At 41.4% G+C, this 26,586-nt stretch overlaps 2 protein-coding genes across 3 annotated transcripts; one reads left to right on the top strand and one right to left on the bottom strand.

Moving 5' to 3' along the window:
* Positions 1–1,378: 1,378 nt before the first annotated feature.
* On the top strand, positions 1,379–13,378 carry nocta (nocturnin a). Of its 2 annotated transcripts, none has more exons than XM_030062430.1 (3): positions 1,379–2,023; positions 11,288–11,599; positions 11,987–13,378. In XM_030062430.1, the coding sequence occupies exons 1-3, from the start codon at positions 1,813–1,815 to the stop codon at positions 12,853–12,855; spliced, it is 1,392 nt and encodes a 463-aa protein (XP_029918290.1). In that variant the 5' UTR covers positions 1,379–1,812; the 3' UTR covers positions 12,856–13,378. The 2 variants fall into 2 exon arrangements, with proteins under 2 accessions (XP_029918290.1, XP_029918291.1); XM_030062431.1 differs by lacking the exon at positions 1,379–2,023 and adding an exon at positions 9,200–9,331.
* Positions 13,379–14,204: 826 nt separating this feature from the next.
* On the bottom strand, positions 14,205–25,841 carry elf2a (E74-like factor 2a (ets domain transcription factor)). The gene is made up of 9 exons (XM_030062217.1): positions 25,503–25,841; positions 23,635–23,718; positions 20,723–20,999; positions 18,851–18,958; positions 18,453–18,569; positions 16,980–17,063; positions 16,451–16,643; positions 15,842–16,099; positions 14,205–15,322 (listed from the first exon to the last, which is right to left on the bottom strand). The coding sequence occupies exons 2-9, from the start codon at positions 23,707–23,709 to the stop codon at positions 14,698–14,700; spliced, it is 1,737 nt and encodes a 578-aa protein (XP_029918077.1). The 5' UTR covers positions 23,710–23,718; positions 25,503–25,841; the 3' UTR covers positions 14,205–14,697.
* Positions 25,842–26,586: the final 745 nt, after the last annotated feature.

Here is a 26,586-nt window from a genome sequence, read left to right as displayed (position 1 = left end):
CTATTGTAATTAAAAATCTTACATTAAATTCACTTGATTGGTGAGCAAATGAGCAATCAGATCAGTCAGGTCAGTGATGCTGGGTTGATGTCAGATCTCTGGTGTTTAAATGCTTGTGAAAGGCATCTGAGAAGCAGCCTATGAGCTTTTCATAAATAAATAAATAAATCAAACCAGAGCCCTGTGATTGACTGTGGGAGCTGAGGAAGACAGGGCCCGAGGCGCTGTGCCTGATCAGCCTGGTGGGCCCGACGGCTCTGCTGAGATCTGAGCTTTGTGGAAGAGAAACAAAGCTCCTGAAGCTGCTGTGGCTTCATGTACACAGACGTGCAGACGCAAGTAGTGCAGGGCCATGCAAACAGCTGGAGGTAATAATAAAGCGTACAGAGGCAGTAGATCTATAGTTCTGCAGCTGGTATATGTGAGGGTGTTTTATAGGTGACACACAAATGGCAGGTTAAACAGGCTAAAAACAGAGGTTTGAACACAGTGGCTGGTCAAAGAGCTTCCACATACCATGTATGCAATACTGCTCAGCCTGCCAACTATGTCACAGGTGTTACTGACCTCCTGGAAAACAAACGTAAAACTTGTTCAGGTCTGTCTTCAAAACATCCACTGGCACATGTTTGCAATTTACATCTGATGAATGATTAACAAAGAAAAGCAGCATTTCTGAGATCACTGACCCTTCATCCCCTTATATAAGTTTGCTTACGCAGAGCAATGAAGCAAACTATGGCACAGTTTAATGTATAGACAGTGGTGTGTCTAGACTGTTTTGAGCATTTCATTGCTGGGGGCATTTTTGCAGTGGGTGAACTATACCTAAGATAGAAAGATCTAATTAGTATAGCTCTATGGTAAATGCTAATAATATCAATAATATCATTTTACATGAATGATATGTGCAAACATCCCTGTATTTAATTGTAACTTTGTCAGCAAAACCTAACAAGATTACTTTTTATAGATTTCTAGAATAAACTGAAGCAATAACTGATGAAATTGATTAGGTATTATTATTTATTGTTATTAAAAAAATATTATGCAGCCTTCGTGTGGAAAAAAAGAAAAGAAAAAATATTTGGGCTTCCTCAGTTTTGTTACTTGTTCAGACTGTGGCTGGCAGTATCAATCACCTGCCAGCTCATCCAGGTCAGACAGGTTTGATGTACTTGGCAGTTCTTATCCTGACATAACCTAGGGAGAGGACATTGAGGGAACAGGCGGAGGAGGGGGTGCGTTTTTCTTTGACGTCAACAGCGTCATTTTCCTCCAACAAGCGCACTGAACGCTGATTGGCTTATTTATGGAAAAACCGAGCTGTCACTTCTTTGGCACCCGCCTCTTTCAGTCAAGTACACGTTGGGTACGGAGGAAACTATTCTTGCCAAGAGGGGGGACATGGTAGCTGGATACATTTGAAGTAGACTCTCTCTCAGTTGAAAACGATATTTAAAGTGTCGGGTGATTTTAACGGTGCTTACATAGGCAACATTCAAAATATAATTAGTCGTAGTGTGTATCAGTGTCCTGGGTTTAGCGTCAGAGGCTAGTCCACTCACCTTCCACCCCTCGGTGGCAAATGTTCCGTGATTCACCAAAAAAATGATGATGTAACTTTTGCCGGCTTCTCTTGTACCTTCAACAGAACAAACGTCGAGGAAGTCATTGTGTTAAACCATGTTTAGAGGGAATATTCTCACGTTTTTTCGCTGAATATATGGCTCGGCTTTGTTGGCGTGTGTGAAAAGACAAGTGTCAGGACTGACAGCATACCTAGTTCTCTTCGGGACACACTGCGGTGACATGAATCCAGCCCGCCGCTGTTCGGCTCTCCTCAACCAACTGTGCTACTCCTCACGAGGGGGGCCGAGTGCAAGGAAGCAGCTTCCCGCGGGGGGATTCTCAGCCCCGGGGGGCCAACGGTACTGTCACCCCGCCGTTGGAGGTGGGGGAGTCGGCGGGACCAAACCTCAGGTGAAGCCGAGTGGAGCATCACCCAACGGGGTAGCACCAGGTACGCCTCATGGATGATACTGACTGTGAGACTCTGCTGTCAAACCTCCTTTAGGCCTGTGTACAAGACGCCGTTAAAAAACAGGAGTAAGGGTTTCATGTCGTATAAATACGACTCCCAACATTTTACCCAATCAACGTGAGCCAGTCCCTAATTCGGCATTCATATTATTCACTTAACAGCTGTTTTTTGAATGAAGTTTGAGCTTTTAAAAGAAGGGTCCTTCTATTTTGCGCCCTTGGAAATTTCAAAACGATACCTCTTGAAATACTATCAAACTTTGGATTATATCGACACAAAGTGTTGATTAGTGGGTCATGTATGCCGAATTTATCAGAAGACCTTGACAATTAACATAAGTGTTAAACTGTTCGTCATGAGTTGGAATATTTATTGATAATCAATACTGTATCGAACTGAATAGAGTTCATGGCGAAGTTTTGTATAAGTGAGAGCGGAATTTCAGGGTTATGGCCTTTATGTCATTGCAATCAGAAAGTTAGCATCATCAAAGCTGATATAAGTTTTTACTGAACTACTTACTGTAGTGACACCGTTTTTAAGCTTAACTTTTCACTTTAAGAGTCTGACGTGGAGGAGGTAATGCAAATCAAGGGATACATGAACTTCGCTGAAACTGTGGAGACACGTGTGTGTTATGTATACATATGCAACACATTACATAACAGCCAGCGCCCACCATTCTACCATTTCCACCCTAGACTCCTTCTTATCCACACTTGGGCCCACTGTTGACCTTTGCCCCCCATTAAGGCTGCTGTTCCAGGCCAGAAGTTTACAGCACACTGGATATGGGACACTGCTACACCACAGTTACATGGGAGCAGATGTCTGTAGTCCAGACATGGAGCAGGGCAGAAACTCATCTACTTTTAATTATTAACCACTTGGCCCATCTTTTGTGTTGCTTGCTGACGCAAGCAAGTATTAGTGACTGTGCAGCTTTATCGCCCTTTAACTTCCATTCAAAAGTTAATAGACAACAAAATTGTAAACAAATTCTAAAATAGGCATATAAGAAGGACTTTGATAAAGTCAAATAAAAATAGAACAGCTTTATTTAATGAAGGTAAAACATCTAAAACTTAAACTAAAATTGTTTCATTCTGCAGCACTTGGGTGAACATTTTCTGTTCTTTTTAAATGTGCTTCATAAATAAAGTTGATTCTTTTGACAGTTACCGTATAGTGGAGAAATAATGTTGTAATAGTAATCTGATGAATTTATCAGTGGATCCATTGTTGCTCTATTAGTAGGCCTATATCTGTCATGATAGAACATAATAGCAATTCAACTTGTACCCAGTTCATGAAAGATTTTACACTTGCTGTTGTCAACACTCGGTGTCTGGTTGATCTTTTTCGTCACTACCTGTGCAGCAGACGAGATGAGATTTGACGCCAAGATGTGATGAATACATATGCACTTTAGAGATGTGAGACATGTTTATCAGATTTCAAACAAGTATGCATGAATATTCTGATAGTTGCATTATCCATGGGTTCAGAGGATAGTGTGTCCCACTATGTCCCACTGTGATATCAACTCCCATTTTCCATGTTGAAAACCTTGGGTTGAATGCTGAGTGCTTGTCAGTTGTTGCATGGAAATGGGCACATTTAAAGTTGGTGAAAGCTAATATGGTGGTCAGACCTTTATAAAGAAAGCCGGGTCAGCACTTACATTTCAGTTCAAGGATGCCACACAGAAGAGTGAAAACCAGAGGCAGGATGAAGGTTTTGTCTATTTTGGGTGTTATCAGTGGAAAACAGGTCAGGTCTCTGGTTTCATAGTCCTGGTCAACTCACTAACACGCTTGTTAGACAACCTTGTATTGATTGGGTGAGCAGAAAAAAATAGTTTCTTAAATTAGCAGGCTTACGTACAGCCTATGTGTGTTTCTGTGTGTGAGGCCCCCGGTGGCTAAAACTCTTATCCAACTCCATACCTATCTTTACTGGCCTCCCTTTGTAATGGGATTGGCTACATTGGGTTACATAATGATCCAGTTAGGAACAAGATGGCACAAGGGCCGCATGCAAGGGTTAACCTCATAATCAGGCTTGTATTGGTCTAATTATTAAAGATTAAGTCCAGTCAGTCAGTGTTGCCCACTGTTTATATGAAGTTTATAACACAGTTTAATTAATTACATATTCATTAGGGAGTTGATCAAGGTTATCTCTCAAGACCCTGACCTGAATATATTTACTTCGATCAGATTCAGTTAAGTATGCATCAGATACGTTTTTAGCTGTCAGTTGATGTCAGTTAATGATTGTTTTCACAACAGTGTTAAAAAATAAAGCAGTTTTGTAAGAGACAAATTAAGACTGTAGATAGAGATGAATTGGAAATGCAAACAGAATGTAAGTTGTGGGGTTATATGGTGCAAGTGCGTGCTGGTGAAAATTTGAACATGTTACGTAGACTGCATCGCTGCAAGGTAAACACTAAATACTTCTTTTTTCATTTTTATCAAATGACATGGCCAAATTTAAAGATGATCAGGATGGTCAGTATAGTCACTATTGTCAGTCTCAGTTAAAGAATATAGTTATTTATATTCTCATAAAGAAAAAAAATCCGTCTGACAGTGGAATTCAAGAGTTTCATAGCGGGCCCAGTGTCTGATCATCAGACCCACAGATAATTCTACATGTCCTATTCATAGAACAAGACCCCATTCATTTTTCAGCCCATACCACTTAATCTAATGTCCTGCCCCGCTAATTTGGTTAATTGTCATGTGGTTGCTTCAGTGCTGATAACCGACCGGGAATTTGATCTCTATCTGTGTAACCAAGAAGAGCCAAGCCAACACTTCACCCAGCACTGGCTTTATATTAAACAGCAGCTTCACTGAATCCTAGAATTGGACTTTTATCATGTTCCCTTTTCCTCTGTAGAGGAAGAAAAGGTTGAACTGATACATAGGGCTGATATCAGTCCTTTATTGTCTGACATAGAGGCAAAATGTTCCCATTATGAAAGTACGTTTTATTGTTTTGCTGTATCTTTTTTCTTTTCAATGGACAAACACTGTACAGCAGCAGGATGTAAAAAACAGAGTTATGCTCTGTCTAACCTCATCTAATTTAATTATCACATGAGAAGAGGATTACTGTATAGCCTATTTTTTGCAGCTAAAGTGTTTAGCTTTAACTATTAAATTTTACATATAAATGCGTGTTTGTTACATGAAATCTAATGCTAAACAAGTTCACACAACAATAATTAAACTCATCACTCACTGATAAATATTCCCTGCATTTTGTGTTATCACAGCCATTAAAAACTGGTGTCTGTGGTGACAGACAGCGCACGGTTGACCTTAAGTGTCGCATTGTACCTCAACGACGCTTCACACTTTCTACTAGATTTGTGCAGTTGAACTTAAAGCAGTGCTAATTATCTCATCTCGCATTTGCATTCAAAGTCTTGCTTTACTGTGCACATGTAGATTGAGAGGCACCCTTTGAGCAACCCAGAGGTGTATTGTTGGAGTTTACAATGGTGAGTTGGCACTTAAAGCAAAAGTGAACTTTGCTAGAGTGTTGGGTTGTCTAGTTCCCTGGATGTGATATGAGTCCACATGGTGGTGAAATCTCCTCATTAGTTGCCCTGTGCTCCCCAGGGCTGCTAATATTTACTTCCATGGTGCAGCAAAAGGGCCTCCAAAATAACACTTAAAACACATAAAAGAACATGAATGAAATGGATCATGATAACATAAAAGTCCTGGTGCCAGTTTTTTTTTTTTTTTTTTGTCTGATTACAATTATTTGTGAAAACACTGGTCATTGCTTCCTAGTGCAAGGTTAATATGCAGAAGGATCCTGTAGACGCCACCCACCTGATATACTTTCCAATTCAGAAAGGAAAATAACAAGAATAGAGTCATTTCATTTCTTCAAATAATGGGTACTGGGACTTGTTTTTTTTTTTTTTTTTTTTAAACATTGGCATGATCTGCTGTGTTTGTGTTTGTTTGTGTGCTAAAAGTGTTATTTTGGGAGCTGTGTTGCTATGGAAGTGAATGGAGAGGTAGAGACACAGTATTATGGATTAGCAGCCCAGGGGAGCACAGAGCAACTAATGAGGTGATTTGGACTCATATCACATCCAGGGAACTAGACAACCCAACACTACACCAAAGTTCAAGTTTGCTTTAAGACGGTCTGAGACACTGAGCTTGGACACACAAACTGCTGTGTGGAAATGTATGGCATGAGGTTCTCTGCATTCCTGCCCGTGTATTATTGGCTCACATTCCAGTTTATTGAGTTTCCCCTCTGGATTGCCTACACTGCAATGGATTCTAATTTAATTTGTGTGTGTGTGTGTGTGAGAGAGAGAGAGAGAGAGAGAGAGAGAGAGAGAGAGACAGAGCCCTCTTGAATAGGTTAGTCAGTGAGTGAGTTGCATCCTACATCTGGCTGCCACAATAAGAATTACAGGGATTGTCCCATTGTCACACATTCCTGTGTACACGTGCACACACGTACACAGTGAGCTGTTGAGTCTTCTGGTGAGAGAGGAACAGTTACTCGTGCCTGTTCAACTTAACAAGCAGAGGAAGAAGAGTGGGGGGATGAAGGCGAGCACGACGGCCAGGAAAAGAGTGTTCAAACTGTCTGTAAAACTGTGAGAGATTACCTTCATCAAGTCTGTTCCCTGTGAGTATTTTCAAATCAGATCTGGTGTCACCAGTGTTGCCCACCTCTGATTTGTTAGATATAATAAGGCTTTACTGATTACATATTGTATTTATCGATCAATTTACACTGGTTGTCTGTGGGTGGACTTTAAACTTGATTGTAATACAAAATTTTGATCGAATTCCTTACAAAAATGAAAAAATGTTTAATTTTTTTAAATAATTAGTTTAGATAAAAGTTAAATCATCCCTTTGGTGAAATTGGGCATTTTCATCAACACAAAGTAATTGGATGATATGTCAAAGAAGAACAGAATCAAGGACAGGGTTTTTATATGAGCATAACCAACAACTGTGCTACTCAGATGTAATAAGAATTGTAAGACTGAAAATACACACGAGAAAAAGTCTGGATTGCAGCAGTAATGGTATGTAAATAGCAAAACCTGTTATGATAGAAAAGAGGGTTAGATTTACACTGTATGAAAAAAAGAGAGTTGTAAAATTTCAATCAATAAAATTTGTAAAAGAGAAGAGACACTAAAAGAGAGGATTTTATACACACTGATGGATCTACAAGACACAAGCTTGCCTTTTTCAGCCAGAGCCTCACAGCAATGCAGTTCTTTTCCAACAAAAATCCCAGCAGTCCACACTTTCAGGGCATTTAGCTGTCATTTTAAAATGCGTTCAATTCTAATCAAATCTTCCAGGACGCAGAAACATATATTCTACCCTGCTGCCGCCTCACTAATGTCTTTCTCTTCAATAACTGTATGAACTGTCCCCTTGTCATATGTGTGTAATTTGTCTCTTGCTCTGTTTGTTGTGTGCTGCTGTATGTTTCATCTGCTGCTGTAACCTCCAGAGCTTATGTTGCTCTGGGTGCTTTCTGTTTTTGTATGTGTTCTGCTACATGCTGGAAATTACAGTTTCAATGATTAACACATGTTCCTATCCCTGCTCAGTGTAGTCCTGTTAAGTGCATGTTGTCTGTATTTCCATTTCTTTTAGCTGGTGTAACATGTCTCATTGTATCAGGGTTCTGCCATAATTTTGTATGCTGGCACTATTTTTTTTTTTTTTAAGTCACTTCTGTTCACTTTCAGGGAGCCAGTGTTACATCTGTCAAGGGACTACAGATTAGAAGTGGCCTCTGGCACATTTCAGTAAAGATGGACATTATGTGTTCAGAAAGTGCAGATGTGTGTTGGTTGGGTCAACGTGTTTGGCTTTAGCGCCCCACGGTGGTCTAAGTTCTATTTCAGAGGCTTTCCTGTAATGACAAGAATGAACTTGTGGGAACACTGAGTACTGGCACACACACTGACCCGGCTGAGAGGGGATTCTTTGTGACTGAAGCTGCGGCTAAAGGTCAGCACAACCCAACACCATAGATGGCAGCAAAGTACATAGTCTCTCTGTTTCTGTTTTAATAGAGAACACTATGCTCTGTGTGTGTGTGTGTGTGTGTGTGTGTGTGTGTGTGTGTGTGTGTGTGTGTGTGTGTGTGTTTGTGTGAGAGAGAGAGAGTGAGCTGTGCTCTTGTGTGTCCAGATATCCGTGCCATCTCCACCTGTTAGGAAACATGTCAGTTTTTTTCTCTGGCCTCTCCTGCTTATGAAACCGGTTAGGCAACATCCTTAACAATGCCAACACACACACACCATCCACTCCTCCAACACACACACCACCCACATGCCTTCTTTCTTTCCCTCATTATAGTAATGATGATAAAAGCAAATGGATTGGTCCCTGTGGGTAACTTGGGTTGTTGCAGCAGCAAAGGTAAAAAATAAAATTAAATAGATTAGAATAGTAGCACAGAACTAGAATGTAAAATGGCAGAATAAACAATATAAACAATTAAATAGAAGAGAAATAAAGTGAATATCTGTAATAGCTGTTATTTTGTTTTTGAAAACCAATATTAGCTGGGGTGCCCCGCTAGCTCACTGGTTAAGAGCCCATACCATGTGTTAAGGCAATGCAAGTTAAAAAGATTGCGACAACACAAACAACAACAAAAAAAAAAAACTTCTCAAAGCAATTAGTAGATCCTATTTACCATATTTGTGGAACTTTTTAGTTTTCTTTGCTTTTGTCTTTGAATGACATGGCATTTTTCAGCTAATGCGGCATACTCCCATCTTTCTCCAAAAATTAGTTTGATTTTGTCATTTGGTGAAATATGTTCAAAGTTGTGGAATTAGGAAATTAAGATTCTCTAATGTGTTCATGTTTTGTGCAGAGCTTTCTCTCTCTCTCTCTCTCTCTCTCTCTCTCTCTCTCTCTCTCTCTCTCTCTCTCTCTCTCTCTCTGTCCCTCTTGCCTCTATGTCTCAGACAGGCTTACTGTGTCATCCAGCAAGGGAGACAGAAGGTGGGAGGGAGGAATGGGTGTGGGTAATTCATTGGAAGAGAGAGAATGGGAGTTAGAGAGAAGTGGGATGAGACAGAGGATGAGTCAGAGCAGACGGGCTTAGAGACAGACAGAGATGTAGCCCTGAAATGACAGAGAGGATAAAAGGAAGGACAGCTGAGCCACAAAGTGAAAGTTGATTCATCTGGCATCAGACATAGAAACACCAGGGAGGGAAGCATTTGACTAAACATGGAGGCCATGGGTGAGACATTTATTCATTTCATTATTTCATTGGTTCACTTCTACACAGTGACAACAGCAGATTTCAATTCCTAGATCACCAAAAATTATAAGCAGCCAATAGTAAGAGCATTTAATCTAAAAGTCTGATATATCATTTACAGTGAGTGCAACAGCACAGTGAGCTTCAGTTCCTACATGTCCTCTCTTAGATGAATCCAGAACAGGCTTAGTAGGACAATATGGATTCTGGCTTTGCTAAACACAACTGAAATCCATGTCCCTTCAGTTCTGCCCATTTATATTTTCACAGCTTTCATTAGCTATGTTCAAATACTGTGGTTTACCAGTTTTGTTTCTTATTTTATTTTATTATTATTATTATTATTATTATTATTATTATTATTATTATTATTATTATTATTTTTAAATTGGTCCCATGTTCAAGTCCAGATGCTGGACTTGGGTATCAGAACCTGCTGAGAAGGGATTAAATTTAGAGCAAATGAAGTGAGTGTCTTCAGCTCCTGGAACAGTCTTCAAATGCCTTTCATTATCTAAACTCAAGGCCATAGGTTGTTCATTCATAAAATATGGCTTTTTCCCAGGGCATTTGCTGTTTTTCAAGTGACCAATCAGTTACATGTTGGGAGGAGTAGTTGTCATTTTGGCTTTCATTTCAGTTTAGAAACCAGTATTATGTTTAATTCCTACTCGCAGTAAAAACGTCTTGACATGCAGATAGAAAGGAATAGAAGAGGAAATATACTCTCCCCATTCCTGTGTCTCTGACACAGGTACATTTTCAGAATTTAAGCCAAGCTCTGTGGACTCTTACTAGTATCACTAACAAGAGAATGATTCAGTATAAAAAGACTAGGCTCAAAACAACACAATAGCAGAAATAAACATTCCTAACACCTGAAAATATAAGTAACAAACAAGATAAGAACCATGCAGTTATTTTTATTTTAAGCTAGAAACAGGATTTCTCTTTGTTTTACTTTTGCATTTACTCTAATGGCTACTAGTGATGGTAAGGGGGGAGTCAGCCTGCAGCTGTCCAGAATATCTGACGCCGTGGTTCTGAAAGTGGAGTAAATATTCCTGCAGGAGGCTGCACCAAGTCCCCAGCATACTGAGGAATATTTCAATTTCACTTCCACATTTTTACTAGACATTGTCTGGATTAGTTAATCTATCAGAAATACTAATAGAATGACAGGTTGCACCCTTCATACAGCTCAATATTAACTGAACAATTGTGAAAATATCAAGACAAATTCAGCAGTCTGTCCTTAACAAATACTGTCAAGGCTGTGTGTGAACATTTAGGCAAGTTTTTGACCCAAGTTTGAACCTTACCAGTATTACAAAACACTAATTTTGTCATGCTTTTTTTTTTTTCAACAAAGTCCTATCTTTTAATCATAGAAAGTCATACACACTTTCCTGTTTCTTCAGCTGTCAGTGACACATATCCAGTCTGTTTGACCTAGCTCTTCTCCTCTTGTCTGACTAATAGAGATAATCAGATTACAGAACTGGCCGTGCAGCCTTTGTGCTAAAGCCAGTTCATTCACAAAAGAACACAGGAATGCTGTTCACATTGTAATGCCATAATTAGAATGCATGTCATCTTTTGACTCAAACTAAAATCCATAAAATGACAAAGAAAGCAACATTAAGCTGGTGAAGTTGCTGTTGATTTAAAGGTGTCAATTAGGGTGAGACTGATATATCAGGCTCAGTCTTTTAATAAAATCAATATGATGCAGGTTGATTAAATATTTACTGCACAAATGATCAGATGATACTACACTGGTTGTCTGTGGGTGAGACAAGTCAAGGATCACATGTCCCCGTGGTCCCAGACTTTTCGGACACAAAAATAGTGATAGATTAGAAGCCCATTGTGATAGATGACATGATGCAGCACCTTCAGTAACCGTGTGCCTCTGTCCCGTCTCCTCTCCAGTTTGTCCGATGGGCAGCAGCAGCAGCAGCAACAGCAGCAGGTTGTTTGGTACACTGGCCCAGACGCTGAGTAGTGCCCCCCTGGCCCAGCCAGACCCATATGCAGAGCAGAACCCAGACCAGGAGGTGGACCAGGAGGGTCTGGCTGAGGTTGACCCGGACCAGCTGCTCAGAGAGTGCGAGGAGGCCCTGCAGAGGCGTCCCGCCCGGCCACACAGAGATCTTGTGTATCCCAGCGGCCCAGCACCCTGCCACCACAACCACAGCCTCAACCCGTCCATACGGGTCATGCAGTGGAACATACTGGCACAAGGTAGAGTTCTATGGCATAAAACATGGAGCATAGTGGCACAAGTGGTGTGAATGAATCATGCTCAGACCAAGGTTAAGGGAGCTAATATTGTCCAATCATTAAAAAACACATCTGATTCAGTGTCATCCATCTTTAATATCGTTTATAGAATTGATCATTTCAGACACTCTTCTACCATTCCAAAATAAAAATCTGGAATAAATACTGTCCAAGACTGGTTGAAGATATTGGCACAAAATATCTGCAGTCAGTAGCTTTAACACAAAAATATCACTATCCACCTTAAAACAGCTCAGTCAGACTGAAGGGTGGATGATGATGTTTCTGAATTTTGATCATCCATGTCTCACCCGCATCTCTCCTGTCTTCTTGTTTCTGTCTTTCTAGCCCTCGGTGAGGGGAAGGATGGCTTTATTCGCTGTCCGCTGGACGCTCTCAACTGGCAGGAGAGGAAGTATCTGATCCTGGAGGAGATCCTTACCTACCGCCCCGACATCCTGTGTCTACAGGAGGTGGATCATTACTACGACACCTTCCAACCAATCATGGCTGGCCTGGGTTACCACTGCAGCTTCCTCGCCAAACCCTGGTCCCCCTGTCTGGACGTAGAGCAAAACAACGGTCCTGACGGCTGTGCTTTGTTTTACCGCCACTCACGCTTCTCCCTCCTGGCCACGTCTCACCTGCGTCTGTCAGCCATGATGCTGCCCACCAACCAGGTAGCCATCGTCCAGACGCTGCAATGCCGGGCAACGGGCCAGCGGCTCTGCGTCGCCGTCACCCACCTGAAAGCCCGCAGTGGCTGGGAGAGGCTACGAAGTGCGCAGGGCGCCGATCTCCTGCACAACCTGCGAAACATAACATCCCGAGGCAGTAGTGGCAGCCAGAGCGAGGCCGAGTCAGGTGCCGTGCCTTTAATAGTGTGCGGGGACTTTAACGCCGAGCCTACGGAGGATGTTTACCGGCGCTTCAGCTCCTCCCCCCTCGGCCTGGACTCTGCCTACAAGCTGCTGAGCTCTGACGGGCAGACGGAACCGGCCTATACCACATGGAAGATCCGCCCCTCCGGAGAGAGCTGCAGCACATTGGACTATATCTGGTATACCAATGATTCCTTGAGTGTGGAGACCCTGTTGGACCTTCCCACCGAGGAGCAGATCGGCCCGGACCGCCTCCCCTCCTACCACTACCCCTCCGACCACCTGTCGCTGCTCTGTGACATCAGCTTCAGGGAGCAGCCCCATAGGCTGATGTAGGCTGCCAGTCAGAGCAGCATGGACCAGCAGGTGGCCTGAGTTAGCAAGTTCCTCCAGAAATGTGTTGTCTTCAGAGATTTGAGTTGGTTTAAGTGAAATGGCAGCTAATGCAACCACCTGCTGCTCTGGCACAGGACTGCATTTTCACCATCTTGGTTAAATCCTCTAAATTTACAGAAGAATACATAGAACAATTTGTTCCGACAGTGGGGAAGTAACTATGGGATATACTTGACTTATTTTACTTAGTGGGGTTTTAATTGCAGTTGGAACCATCATGTGCCCGCACATGAAAACTGAAGACTTACCCTTCAGTTTTGTTAAATTATTGATATTTTTATATTAATGACTTGGTTGTTCCATAAGCAACAAGTTATAATACTGAATATAGTGTACTATTTTAGGATCAGCATAATCCCCAAAGTTCTGCAATGACAGTAATCATGACAGTGCTGTTGTGACTATATTGCCCTTGAGTATGTGGGAAAATGTTACTTTATAAAATAAATCATTGAGATTTTTACTTGTATTGTCCTTTTTTACTGGTTGCAGTGGTTTGATGTTCTAACCTGCAAAATACTTTCTTGGCACAAAAAAAGCAGAAATATTTGTTCAGGCCTCTCTTAGTGGCTGAAATGTCATCTTACCATGTTAACTGTCAATTAAATCACCTTGTCAACTATTTCTCTGTAACAAAGATCAATCCTTTTGCTCTTACATATCAAACTATGATGAAGAGAAAATGACCCACTCACCTATCAGCCCACTAACTGCAGCTGCCAACAGTAAAACACCCTTCATATAAAGTTTGAGGCACTGCTCTGTGGGCTTTGCCCAAAAAAGATGTGACCTGCACCATTTAGTGATGTTAGTTTGACTGGTTTACGTCAACATACAGATAAAACACCCCAGGAGACAATACTGACCTCAGGCATTTCTTCAAGAATGTAGGAGTCTAGGAAATACTTGCATGAGATTTCATTTCACTCTCATTCAGAACCTTTTATTTCAGCTGGAAAACCCAATTTGGAAGCAGGGGATTAAAGCCTCTTTCTGTGCTCAGGGCTCTGGGTATGAGAGTTAGACTGAAGAGTGTTGTGTGTCTTTGGACAAAATCAATTACAACAAGTAGTTTTAATTCACATTTGTCTTTTTATAATACATATTTCAGTAAAATCTACTTCAATACATTGATAGTACAAGAAAAAAATAGCATATACTTCAAATATGGAGCACACAATCTAGTTTTTATCTTGACAGACGTCCCTTCACTCCCTTTTCATGAACAGTAAAAAAAAAAGAAAGGACGAGGGAAATGAAGTGTTGGGAGAAAATGAGAGTGCTGTAAAACAACAGATCCAGATAAACCATAAAGACTGGAAACAGGAAAAAAACAGCAATGTATTCAAACTATATGTACTGATACATACCCGCTGAGTATCAAAAAACATTTTTTCCATTTTATTTTTCTTTACAACAAAGTCTCGTCAGGCTTTTTTATATTACGTTTGATTACAAAAAGTTTTTTTTTTGTTTATTTACAATCTAAGGCTGCTCATGTCTTCTGGGTAGTATGAGCTCTGAAGAATGTGTGTTTATACAATAGAGTCCCTTTTTCTAGTTTTGGGGTTTCAACCCAAAAGGTCAGCAGTCCCGTAATGAGAGCAGGCTTCTCACTGGAGAATAACACCAGGTCTATAGTCAATGGGGTTCGACCTTAGCCAATCAGAGGGCAGCTGTGCTCTGTAGGTGGGGAAGCAGAATGTGTCCTCTGCTTCCTCAGCAGTGTCCAGAGTCATTTCCTCTACAGCCCTGCCCCTCCCCAGCCTGTGGGCGGAGCTTTCAGGATGCAGGGGTATCTGCTGCTGGAGGGCAGGACTGGGGGGAGCGCTGCTCCTCCGGCTGGGCTGTGGAGGGGGGCGGAGCGTCCACTGTGGCCTCTGATTGTGCTGCGTCAGGCTGAGTGCTGGAGGAGGGGGGAGGCTGGACGGGGTCTGGGGGCTGGATGGGTGTTTTGGGCGGGGTGGGGTGAGGCTGGCCCACCTGGACAGTGAGCTGGGGCAGCGGCTGAGCCACCGCGGCCGGTTTGGCCAGGATGAGCTGCGGCGCCGGCCGGCCCGCTGTCAGCTGGACCGTATGAGTGGCGGCGGGTTTGCCTGCGGCCGGGGCTAGCTGGGTGGGCACGGGCTTGGCCTGGATGAGCTGTGTTAGCTGGCCAGACGGGTTGCCCTGCATTAGCGTGGCCAACTGGTTGGCCGGGATGGTGATGATGGTGATCTTCTCGCCTGCCTTGGAACCAGCAGGCAGCACGGTGGGCAGAGCCTGGATGACCAGTTTGGGCGGGGCGCTGGTGGTGGCGTTGCCTACTGTTACTGGGACTCCGGCAGTGGTGGTGAGGATGGAGGAAGAGTTTAACGTCACCTGACCCAGCGAGTTGGCCATGACCACTGGCATGGCTCGGATGGTCCTGCACAAAAAAAACACAAGCCATTAGACGAATCCCTGCCCTGCCTCCTGCCCTCTACATACAGTGTGTACACAGCACTGTGACACACAGCAAGAGTTCTGATGCAAGGGCTGCAAAATATTCACTTTCAACTTTTATTTTTTTTTATTATTATTACTCCTTAGAGCATAATTGAACTAACTGAACTGCAGAATGTTGGGTCATCTAGTTTACTGGGTGCGATATGAGTCCACATGGTGGGTAAATTTCCTCATGTTGCTCCTCTAGGCTGCCACCCTGAGGTGCTAATCAACAACACTTTATTTCTGTCACTCCATTCATTCCCAACACAGGCATAACACATGTTTAGCACATAAAGCAAACAATAACAATATACAATATCACATCCAGGTAACTGGGTGTGATATTTTCCTTGCATCCATTTTTGGAATATAGCTTTCCAAATTCCTTGTTATCCCTGATATTCCATGCCCCACAAGAACACTGTTAAAAATCAAAGTGAGTGAACGGAATAGTGACCTGGTGGTGGTGGCGTTGGTGGGGATGACGGTGACGTAGGTCTGCTGAGGGTGGCTCGCAGCGGGAGGGTCAGAGGCCAGGGTGACGGGGCCCTGCTGGTGAACCAGGTGCTGTGCAGCAATCACCCCCTCGCTGTCCTCCACCTCCTCGCCTTCATCATCATCATCAATCACACGGATGTTCTTAGGCATGTCTTTGAATTGGTAGGCCAGCCGCTGGCCCTCCACCTTGGCCAGGATGCCACGCTGGTAGTAATACCTACACACACCCACACACACACCCACACACACACCCACACACACACACACACACACACCCCCACACACCCACACACACACACACACACACAAAAAGGGTATTTAAAACCATTGTCAAGGCACTGCACTGGGCACTTTAGTATGGTCCATGCGAGTATGGTCCTAGTTTTGGAGGTGAAGGTTTGACCTTTCTCATCTGAATTCAACATACACATGGAGAATATTGTTGATAGTGAATACCAACGGCTTTAACCTAAAAATGCCCCCTGTGACCTTCAAAACCTCTTACTAATAAGGCCTGGTTTTTACTACATTGAATAAATATGATGAACTCAGATGACCCCAGGCTGACCTCAGCGCCCGACCCATGGTTTCGTAGTTCATGTCAGGCTTGTTCTTGTGTTTTCCCCACAGCTTGGACACAGCCTTGGAGTCCACCAGTTTGAAGATGCCCTTCTCCCTCTGCATCCACTTGATGTAGCGGGGACAGGTGTTCTTATCCTGCAGCAGCTCCAGCAGGAACTCCCACAGGTAGGTGGTGTTGCCTGGACCAAACACCACACAACACAACTAAAGTTGACATTTGTTCAGAACCATCATTTGCCCGTTAGTCTCTCACTTGTTTTTAATGGGTTTTTAAAAAAACAAAAAGGCCTGTGGTTCTTGCTTGGACATCAAATACAAGGATGTTAGAGGCAGTCTTAATTTTAAAATTAGACAGGTAGAGGAAAATGATCTTATTTCAAGACAATCCATTTATTTTAAAAAACATTTAAGGGCTCACTTTATTTTTCTAAAAATCCACAAACTTTTAACAAATGTCAGCATTTGTGCATGCTTCTGCCCCCATTTTAATAACAGAAGACATAGCCTAAGCCCACCTTTGCCTTCCCTTGGCCTCTTCTTTATCCCCAGGTCAAAGGAGCCATTGGATGCAGGCTGGTGTGTCTTGGGTTTACGTCCACCTGTGGTCAAAAACACAAATTATAGAGCAACATTGTTTAATTGGCTGTTGAGCTACTACTGCAGATAAAAGCACCACCTCTTCTTCTGAAAATACCTGGATGCTGATATTTCCAGGTACAATACTTACACCTGTTTTGGCTATTAGCATATTCTTAAGTGTTAGCATGAATAATTCAGGGATGCAACAAGGGAGTACTTTTTTTGTAGCACAGAGGAAATATGTTGCTCAAACACTCGGTATGTAGTGTCAGTGTATGTTTATGAGTTGTAGAACATAATAAATTATCTTGAAGGAGTAGATGTTTACCAGTAAGCTTGACTCCAATAATTTAACAATATGTTAAATTATTAGCCAATGTTAAATTATTATTTGTTTTAAAAATGTAAATTACTTATCAAACAGACCTAACAATTCAACTACCAGTGAATGAGCAGGAGTATGCATGTGATAACATAGACTGAATATGAAAAATAAGCCGAAGTGATACTGCTTCTCTGAATAGACAAGCTAAGCTGTCAGTGTGCTGCTGTTAGTCAATAGCCAGAAGCTTTGAAAAACCACTGGACATGGTCGAAATTGTTTCACATGAGAAATCGTTGATTTGTGAACGTGGTTCTCTCGCTTGGTTTGCGTCCTGACTGCTCCTAGGTTTTAGACCACACTCACAGTGCTGTAACTATTTAGGCTACACTATAACATTTTATTTACCAATCATTTTTTTAATAAAATAACAACACAATTTAAATATTAATATTGCAATTGAAACAGCCTATTAAAATCAAGCTCCCTATCAGTAAACAGACTATTTCTGTCCTTGTTATACAGCCCTATATTTATAATAAAGACGGAATTAGAGGATGGCATGAAGTCCATAATGCATTTCCACTGGCACTGAGGCTATGTGCTTCTGTGCAAGATGTCATTCATCTAAGCACATAGAAATGTGTATTTGCTTATTCACCATCTGTTTATTTTCTCCAGTTCACAATACAAAAATATCAAGAACTGACTTTCTGGGAATGGCTCACTGTCTCACTGCTGTTCATCTGATTCTGTTTAGCTAGTTTTAATGCTCTATGGTGCTGACCCCACATATTCTTTTAGGGGGAATATCTCCCTATTTTACTATCTGTGCCAATAATGAATTTTGTTTTGTTCTAACTGAAGTGCAACCCTTCTGATTCAAGCAACGTGAGCCACTTTTAATGATGCTGCTCAGTTGCATCAGTGCTGTGATGCCAACATCCACCCATTAAAAGCTTTGAGGCAGCTTGGAGGCTACTGCAATTCAGGAAGACTGACAGAAAGGGAAGTCCTGTAGTGAAAGACACAGTATGAACAGTATGAAGAGGACCACAGAGGAGTCTGCTCCCGTGATAACACTGACCTCCTCTCTTCTTCTTAGCGGCTGGTTCACATTCGGGGGGAATGGGGAAGGAGTCTTCCTCTATGGGTCCACACTCAGTAGAGACCTCCACCACCGTCTCCATCATAACATCCTCCACTGGGAAAAAACACACACTGTTAGATACGAGTTGTGCTCTCTATTTGGTGTCTGCTTTGCCCACCAATATGGCACATTCATTTATCAGGGTTCATTTACCAATTGAAACTACAAATAACTGATATTCTTCATCTTTAAATTTGACAAAATTTATGCAAAGCAAAAATATTAATGTATTCAATGCCAACAAGGATACATAGATTAAAGATGCTATATGAGTCCCATTAAATTCATCTATTCATCAAGAACTAAAGGGCAGGTATTCCTGACAGTGTGTGTACCTGTGTTGCGGTCGTTGTGAAGGCCGCCAGGTGACTCCATGTGCAGAAGAGCCTCAGCCGCCTCAAAGGTTTTGTCAAAACACACCATGTCGTGGCCTGACATCTCCACTGTGAGAGGAGCAGAGGCAAGAAAAGCAGACAATACCTGTCACCACATTCACCTTTGCCAAACAAAAAGACAAAAAAAGAAAACAAAAGCAAAACAAAACAACACCATCATGAAGGAAAAGAAAAATAAAGATGGGCATGGTTGATCAGTGAAGAATTTAGGGAAAAACCCATCCTCCTGTCAGTGAGAAATAGTTTTTGACAAGTGGTGTACCGCCAGCTGAACTATTTTCAAATGACACTTCCTTGTTTACAGTGGCAGGCTGTTGGCCAACTCCTCCCTTCCTGTTTCCTGTATGTATGAGCCAGAGCAACAAGCTCACCTTGCAACCAGCAGAGGGCCACCTACAGCTGTCACACAATAACATCTGGCAGTTCAAACACACACCCACAGTTCTTTACAATGACTGACTCATCACCATTTGATAAAATTAAAGATTGTCTAATAAAACATACCAGATATCTAAAGTTTTCAGAAAATACCTATTAGAATTCAACTGTAAATTAATTTTATACAAATTTAAAAAGTAAAATAAAGAAACAAAGGTGGCAAAAACAGGCCATTTTCAGCTGAACAAAGCTCACAAAAGCCTTGAAACAACAAATAGGCTAAATACGGGAAAAGGACACCAGTAATTTAATTACTGAGAGACGTGACTTCCACCTATGTTTAAAGAGCATCCAATGCAAATTGTGTTGCTAATCCAGTTCTGGAATCATACAAAGCCACATTTACACCTGGCATTAAAATATATGTGCATTTAGCGATCAGACAGCAATTATATCACTTTATATATCCTCCTACATTTAAGTAGCTACCTAGTTGTATCTGCTGAAACAAACCTGGATTTCATATATGTGTCAATGGTAAAATTGTGGAAAAGAGAAGTATGAGCAAATACAAGACAAAGCTATAGAACAGAGCACATGTAGCTGAGCAGAATGTGACTGAACATGTTGATATTTTGATGTAATGAGGTGTAATTATTCTGACAGCTGCTGTAGTTTCAGTTTAGCAACTTCTTAATTTATGACAGCTTAAATTTTTGTGGTTGAGAATGTGTGTAATTCAAAACATGACAGGACAATGATCAATTTCTGCAGCAGCTGCAAAAAACTGTAGCATCATAAGTATTGTGGAGCTACAGGGATGCCGTGGCCTACAAATCATATCCTCCAGATTAAAAAAACACAATGGTTTAGTGCAGAAGCCAGAGAAGGGGGGAAAAATTTTACATTATCCTCATTTAAGCAATATTATCAAATAATATTATCACAATCACAATATCTATCAAAATAATTGTGGTGTGACTTTTTTTAACCATATCTTGCAACCTTAATTTAAAATGACAAAGTCTCTGAGGCTGATGTAAATCACAGACCTTATTTTGTGAATGCACCGAAGACCCTAAGGAAGAAAAAAAAGGTATGGGAAATGTGGGCAGGGAACCCACAGCTCAAAAATACTAATGGGACAATGACAACCTGGTGTGAGGCCAATCAGGTTTCTATCTACCTGCCAAAGATGCATTTTTGATAACTGTCCTGTAAATAAATCACAGCTGGAGACAAGTTGATGCAAGACACATGACATTCCATAAGTGGGATCCAAGAGTGGACATGCAGTACAAAGAATCCAGTCATTACCTGGTGGAAAAATAAAACCTCCAAAAAATTAACTGAAGACATTTTAATAATCTTGAGGATGCAACAGTTTTTCCACAAGCTGACAGATGTTCTCATAAACATGTAGGTCTCTCTCACCTGTCTCCACCACCTCCGTGACCACCTCCTGCTCCTCAGCCACGTCCTGCATCAGGTAGGTTTCGTCGTCGTAGACCAGAACCTGGGCCGCGTAGCACTGCTCCACCTGGGCGCTGGGCACCTCCTCGACGATCACCGCTGGGCACTCCTCCTCCTGCAGCACCACGCCCTCCTCCTCCTCCTCCACGTCCTCTTCCTCCTCCTCTACGCCGTCCATGATCACCGCCTCAACCTCCTGCTGCACGACCTCCTCCTCCTCAGCAGTTGGCTGGTCGCTCTGCACACAAAAAGGCAACAAGGTGTGATTAAAACAAAATGTAACAGGCAAAACGCAGGAGAAACGGGAAATAAACAGGAACAGGAACAAAGCAGGAAGATAAGGAAGGCGTTGAGATTGTAGTGGTCAATGGCAGTGGCAAAAGGGGCATTACATGGGAGATCATAAGTGGTGTAACAGTTCAGAAAGCGAGACTGAAACTGCAATACAAACATCCATTTGTCTCAAGTTGCAATTCCATATTCAATCTCACAGACCCCAAGTGTAAAGATCATAAGGCCACTGTATAGAATAGCTGTAGCTATACAATGTATAGCTCTATACAGCCTGACTGTGGAGCACATGGATGGTAATTACAATGACACAAACACGTGATTTGTTTGTGCAAGTTGTAAACTATGGTGGTGAGATGGAGGATGGGGGAGAAAACTTAAGTGAAAAGTGAGAAACAGGGACTTTGGGACACATGGTAAGTACAATCAGTGTTTTCCACTACTGGGTGCTGACAACAACTGAGAGTCTCTTGCTGTTACTGTTAGTAATCACTGGCTTTCCTCCCAGTTAACTGAGGCGCAAGCCCATGAAAAATATCATGATTCTGAAATGTTCTCGTGGTACCAACCGTTTTTCCCTTGAAGTGAGTCAAACCTGTTTCATTTATTTATGCGACACAAGAGAACTGCATCTTACCCGAGTCAGCCTAAAAGTCTGGACAGAACATGGATGAGGATCCATAACTGACTGAGTTGGAACATCATAGAGAGGTTGCAGCAAGTTCAATTATAATGAAAAGGAGTATTGAGTGATGGTAAATTATTATGATATCATGATGTGTTCAGATATAATCTTGTAAAAGGTAGTTTTTGGTGAGAAACTTGAATAATTTCAGTTGTTTGAAGGAGACATTTGTTTTCACAGCAACATTAAACAGGTAATATTAGAGAGGGACTTATGATCTGTTTAATTTCCTAACACTGATTCTAACCAATAACATATCACTTTATGCATTAAACAAGTTTAGCTTCAACAGCCATGTAACATTAATATTGAAATAGCAGCACCATCTGCACTCCTCCATGTTTAATAATTTTATTTTTATACAATCAATTAATCAGTCAAGAGGGAACCACATTTTAATTTCATTATACAACCTGTTGTATAATGACCAATAAACGTCCTTGTATCCTTGTAAATAGGCAACAAAAATGTTGATTTTCTTATTCACTGTCACTAGCTCCACTCCCAAGAAAAAAGCAAAACAAGAGTAAACCAAGGTATGAGCCGAACTATGGCTCAAAAATCTAAGTTTGAACCAAACCATGTATTTGGATATTTGTTACACTCCTTGGGATCATGATGGAAAGGTTTCCAAACCTGACTGGAAGGAGGTGGTTACTGCCCACATAATTTGAAAGACAATTTTGATGATTTTTTTAAATGACTAAGTCAGAGTGTGTCTGCGTAAAATGTTCTTCCTTCCTACTTTATTAAAAAAGGGATAATAGCATGGAGTCTTTTTGCAGTTTTTTAGTCATTTTCAGGTGCAATTTTACTCAACGATGCCATTAGCACTGCATATTGGCATTTTGCAGCACTACGATTTGTCTTCAATTCACACAGCTGAACACTGGCAGCAGGTCTTAAGAGGATGGTGCCGTTTTCCTCTCTCTGTCCCAAAACAGTCCATTACTGAGTTTTTACCACCTTGGTTGTATTATTTTTTTGTATATACAACTGATGAGTCGGCCAGTATTTCCTTCAGCGGCTGAGTGCATTGGACAACATTTCTAACTGCTTCTGCACATTCAGTTGTTTTCTGATCAAAAACATGCCCATTTGCCACTGAAAGAAAAACCACTTGGACGTAAGTATCAGTGAACCACCGAAAGTGACCAACAAAGTGCAAGGAAATGCATAAAAAGATGTGACTTCAAATGTATCTCTTAGTATGGTCTGTCTCTGGAAAAGCAGGAACAGTAAGATTACTACTAGGCGTTTGGCTGTTCTACAACACCTTGTCCATTTGATAACTGATTTTTAAATAATTGGTTCATTAGAAACCCTTCATGAGCCTCCACTGAAATCGTTTGGCAGCCCCCCAGGGGAGACTCGCCTCCTGCTTTGAAAATCTCTGAACCACAGCAAAAGTTGATGCTGCACACATAGAAATGTGCTGTTTAACTGGACAGCATCTGGACTTGTCTATTCTATCATGCTGAATTTAAATCTTTAGTGTCAGGACTGGCAGTTGCACCAATGTCTTCTTTGAAGAATCTAGTTTTCATAACCTCTCTGGTCAAATGTCTTGGGACAATGTTACTGCTCCCAAACACCCAACGACAGTTCTCCAGAGATAATATGTGATAGGGTGGAAATTTACAAGCACCTGAATAAGCTTCTGCTTGAAAGTCACTGGCTTTTGCTTACTGCCACAGACAAATTTCTGAAACTGAAAAATGTCAAAAGGTGCAAACACCTCCTCACCACTGCATGGCCTAGAGTGTAGCTCTAGGCCATGTAGTTGTTCGCCTCTTTCCACTGATTTGCATGCACTTGAACCACCTCAAAAAACCTTTACACATTCTGCCTGAATACAGCATTTTGCTGCCTTCCAGACTGGCAGCTATCTGCCTACCTGCTGGGGCTCCTCGATCACAGTGACATACTCCACCATGTTCCCTCCGCCGTCTGACACCACCACAGAGGTCATCACTCATTCCTGTCCAAACAAAAAGCACACTGGTTCAAGGAGGAGGAGAGGCTGTGTTGGCACAACCAAGCTGGATAGTTGTTGCTGTCTCACTCAAACACAAGTGTGTGCGTGTGTGGGGGGTCATGTGAAAGCCTCACGGCAACCTTTCTCTCCTCATGACTTAAGATCCAAAAACATCTTGTAAGGAAAGAACACCAAACTGCATTCAAACAATTTGGCAACTGAATATGGCCTTGCTAATCAAGCAAACTTTTACACTTCATTAGGGTCTCCGGGTTCACACATACAAGCCACGGAGCAGATCTTTTCAATGAAAATTGTACTCCGAGGATGACTTCAAACTGGTCACTATGGCCATCCCTTGTATAGTTTGTAGGGGTGAAAAAAAATGATTAACTTTTTTTTAAATTACTGAATCAATTAAAACTCGCAAGACCATCTCCAAAGCTGATCCCTTGACCTCTGAACTGCAGATCTCTGAATGAAAATGGCTTCTATGGGCACCCACAAGTCTCCCCTTTGTAGACATGCCCACTTTATGCTAATCCCGTGCAGTTTGGGCCACAAATCCTGCAGTCCAAACGTGTTCTTGTGGCCTGTTGTAAAATGGTGCATTTGTGCAGACTGGATCCTAAACAGTCTTGGAGTTGCATCAGTTGGCTTTGACTGGAAAGCTGAGCCTCTTGTGGATGCAATGAACCAGATATTTCTCATGTGTGATGATGTTAGCCCCCATAGCAGCCATTTCACTCTAGTCAGATCATTTCTGAAACTTGGTATCACTGCACAAAATGACCTGTAGTGACCTTTACTATTATCACAGCCTCATGAAACATTAAAACCACAAACTAGAGAGGAATTGAAAAAAAAAAAAAACTGAATAAAGAAAATAGCAACAAATCATAATATTGAATCGCAGTACATATTGAATGGGCACCCAAGTAATGTTGACTGAATCAGGAGATAAACATATCATCCTAGCCCGTGTGTATTGCCTGTATGTGAAACTGCAGAACAAGTCTATAAATTACTAAAAGTTTTATAATCATGTAGGAGTTATGTACTTTTGACAACAATAAAATCTCAGCTTAATGAAAGCAGTGTGACATGCTGATTTCTCTTTACATGAGGCATGGGTATGTATTGGGGCTGATCATGGCTATTAAATTCGAGGAGAAAACAATGTTTTCGGCTAAATGCCACCATTTATACAAATGCAGTAGAGCTACTATGAGTAAGGTAGAGGTAATAGAGCATTACTGTCAAAGCTAGCCATGCGAAACAGCGCTGGACTGAGTAGACGTGACAGTAACTACTCACACCAGACAAGCCAGTGTTTACTTTATGAGCGGGCTGGCACGTCAGTCCAGTGTGTGCGACTCCGATACCGTTAGCTCCTCACTAACACTCTAGCTAACTGGTGCTTAGCGTACGCTCCTAACATACACTTAGCAACACTCAAGTAGTATAACTAATGCCACTGAAACTAAACGGTTAGTATCTATTCATAATGATGGCCGTATAGTTATGTTTCTTGTTTTTAATGAGATGCCTGCAGTCCAGTAACTTAGCATCCAGGTAAACGAACAAGAACTAACGTTATTTAGCAAATAGCTAACGTTAGCTAGCTACGATACAACGTTAGCTAACCAATACGATTAGCGTTATCTAATATTGTAGTTCAACAGTTAGCCGTTATCATTTTGTCCTTAGCCAAAAGTAATACTTTGGTCTCGTGAGATGTGATCTGCCCGTGCATGCTGGGAATATAACCAGTTTGTTCCCCTTACCTTGTTTTGCTTTTGCTAGCGAAAAGTAAGCTTCGCGGCTAGCACCAGCTAGGCCTAACTGAAGCTAACGTTTACGTTAGCTAGCCAAGTTGACAAGGCCAAGACGCTCACTTCGTTCGCAAAAACAAGCGTTTGCAAGAACCGTGCCGACTGGTGTTCCTTACAAATTACTTTGCGAATACATATCGATGTCTTGCGCCGAAATGGAAAAACGGAATGCGAGCGTAGTTCCAGAAGTTTTGTTGTGATTCCTGTTTGTTTCTTGCTACCCCGTAGCTTTCCGGCGCGCCGCCTCCTCGCCACAGCGGATCCAGCGGCTCAGCGGTGACGCACCACCGTGCTGACGTAACCACGGCGAACCTCCAGCACAACACACGCGCATCAATGTCATGCGTTTTTTTTTTTTTTTTTTTTTAATGATTATTAATTATTAATTTAGATTTACTTCTTGCCAAATTCCTTATTCACAAATGTACATTTTAAAACTCAATTATTTGTACAATAATTGGAAATTGGAGCACTACTCGTCAGCCATTTCTTCCTCACAAAACAAAAAAGCTGTCAAAACAATGACTGTATGGAATATTTTCAAAGTCTTTAAGTGAGTTTATTGTCATATACAGTAGTTTTGTTTTGGGGCTTTATTGTCAGTTTTTTTTTTTCTGTATTTCTCTCTTTGCCAATATTTTATGTTACTGTCTTAATGCTTCATATATTTGTAAACAATGTTGTCACTTTCTTTGTTCATGAGTTGAAAAAAAAAAAAAAAACACGCTGATGATGAATGTTAAAACTGAATGTAAAAATGACATTATTTATTATGAACATGATAAATCTAACATTGATTTCACGGTAAACTTACTGATTCTATACAGTTAATTTACATACACGTAAAGTGCATTATTTCAAAGGTTACCCCCCATTTCATTGCTTTTTTATGTTAATGTGAGGAATACATAAAGATTATCAAACTTTTAAACACTAAAGACAAGTAATAAAACTATCAACCTGTGAACTCTTGAAAGAGGAATAATTTGTATGTTGTATATTTATTCTACACTGATTTTATAATAATGGAAGTTAA

The sequence above is a fragment of the Myripristis murdjan genome, chromosome 10, assembly GCF_902150065.1.
Source record: "Myripristis murdjan chromosome 10, fMyrMur1.1, whole genome shotgun sequence".
NCBI classification, from domain to species: domain Eukaryota; kingdom Metazoa; phylum Chordata; class Actinopteri; order Holocentriformes; family Holocentridae; genus Myripristis; species Myripristis murdjan.
The sequence above is the reverse complement of the archived record's forward strand: the minus strand, read 5'-3'. Positions and strand labels throughout refer to the sequence as shown.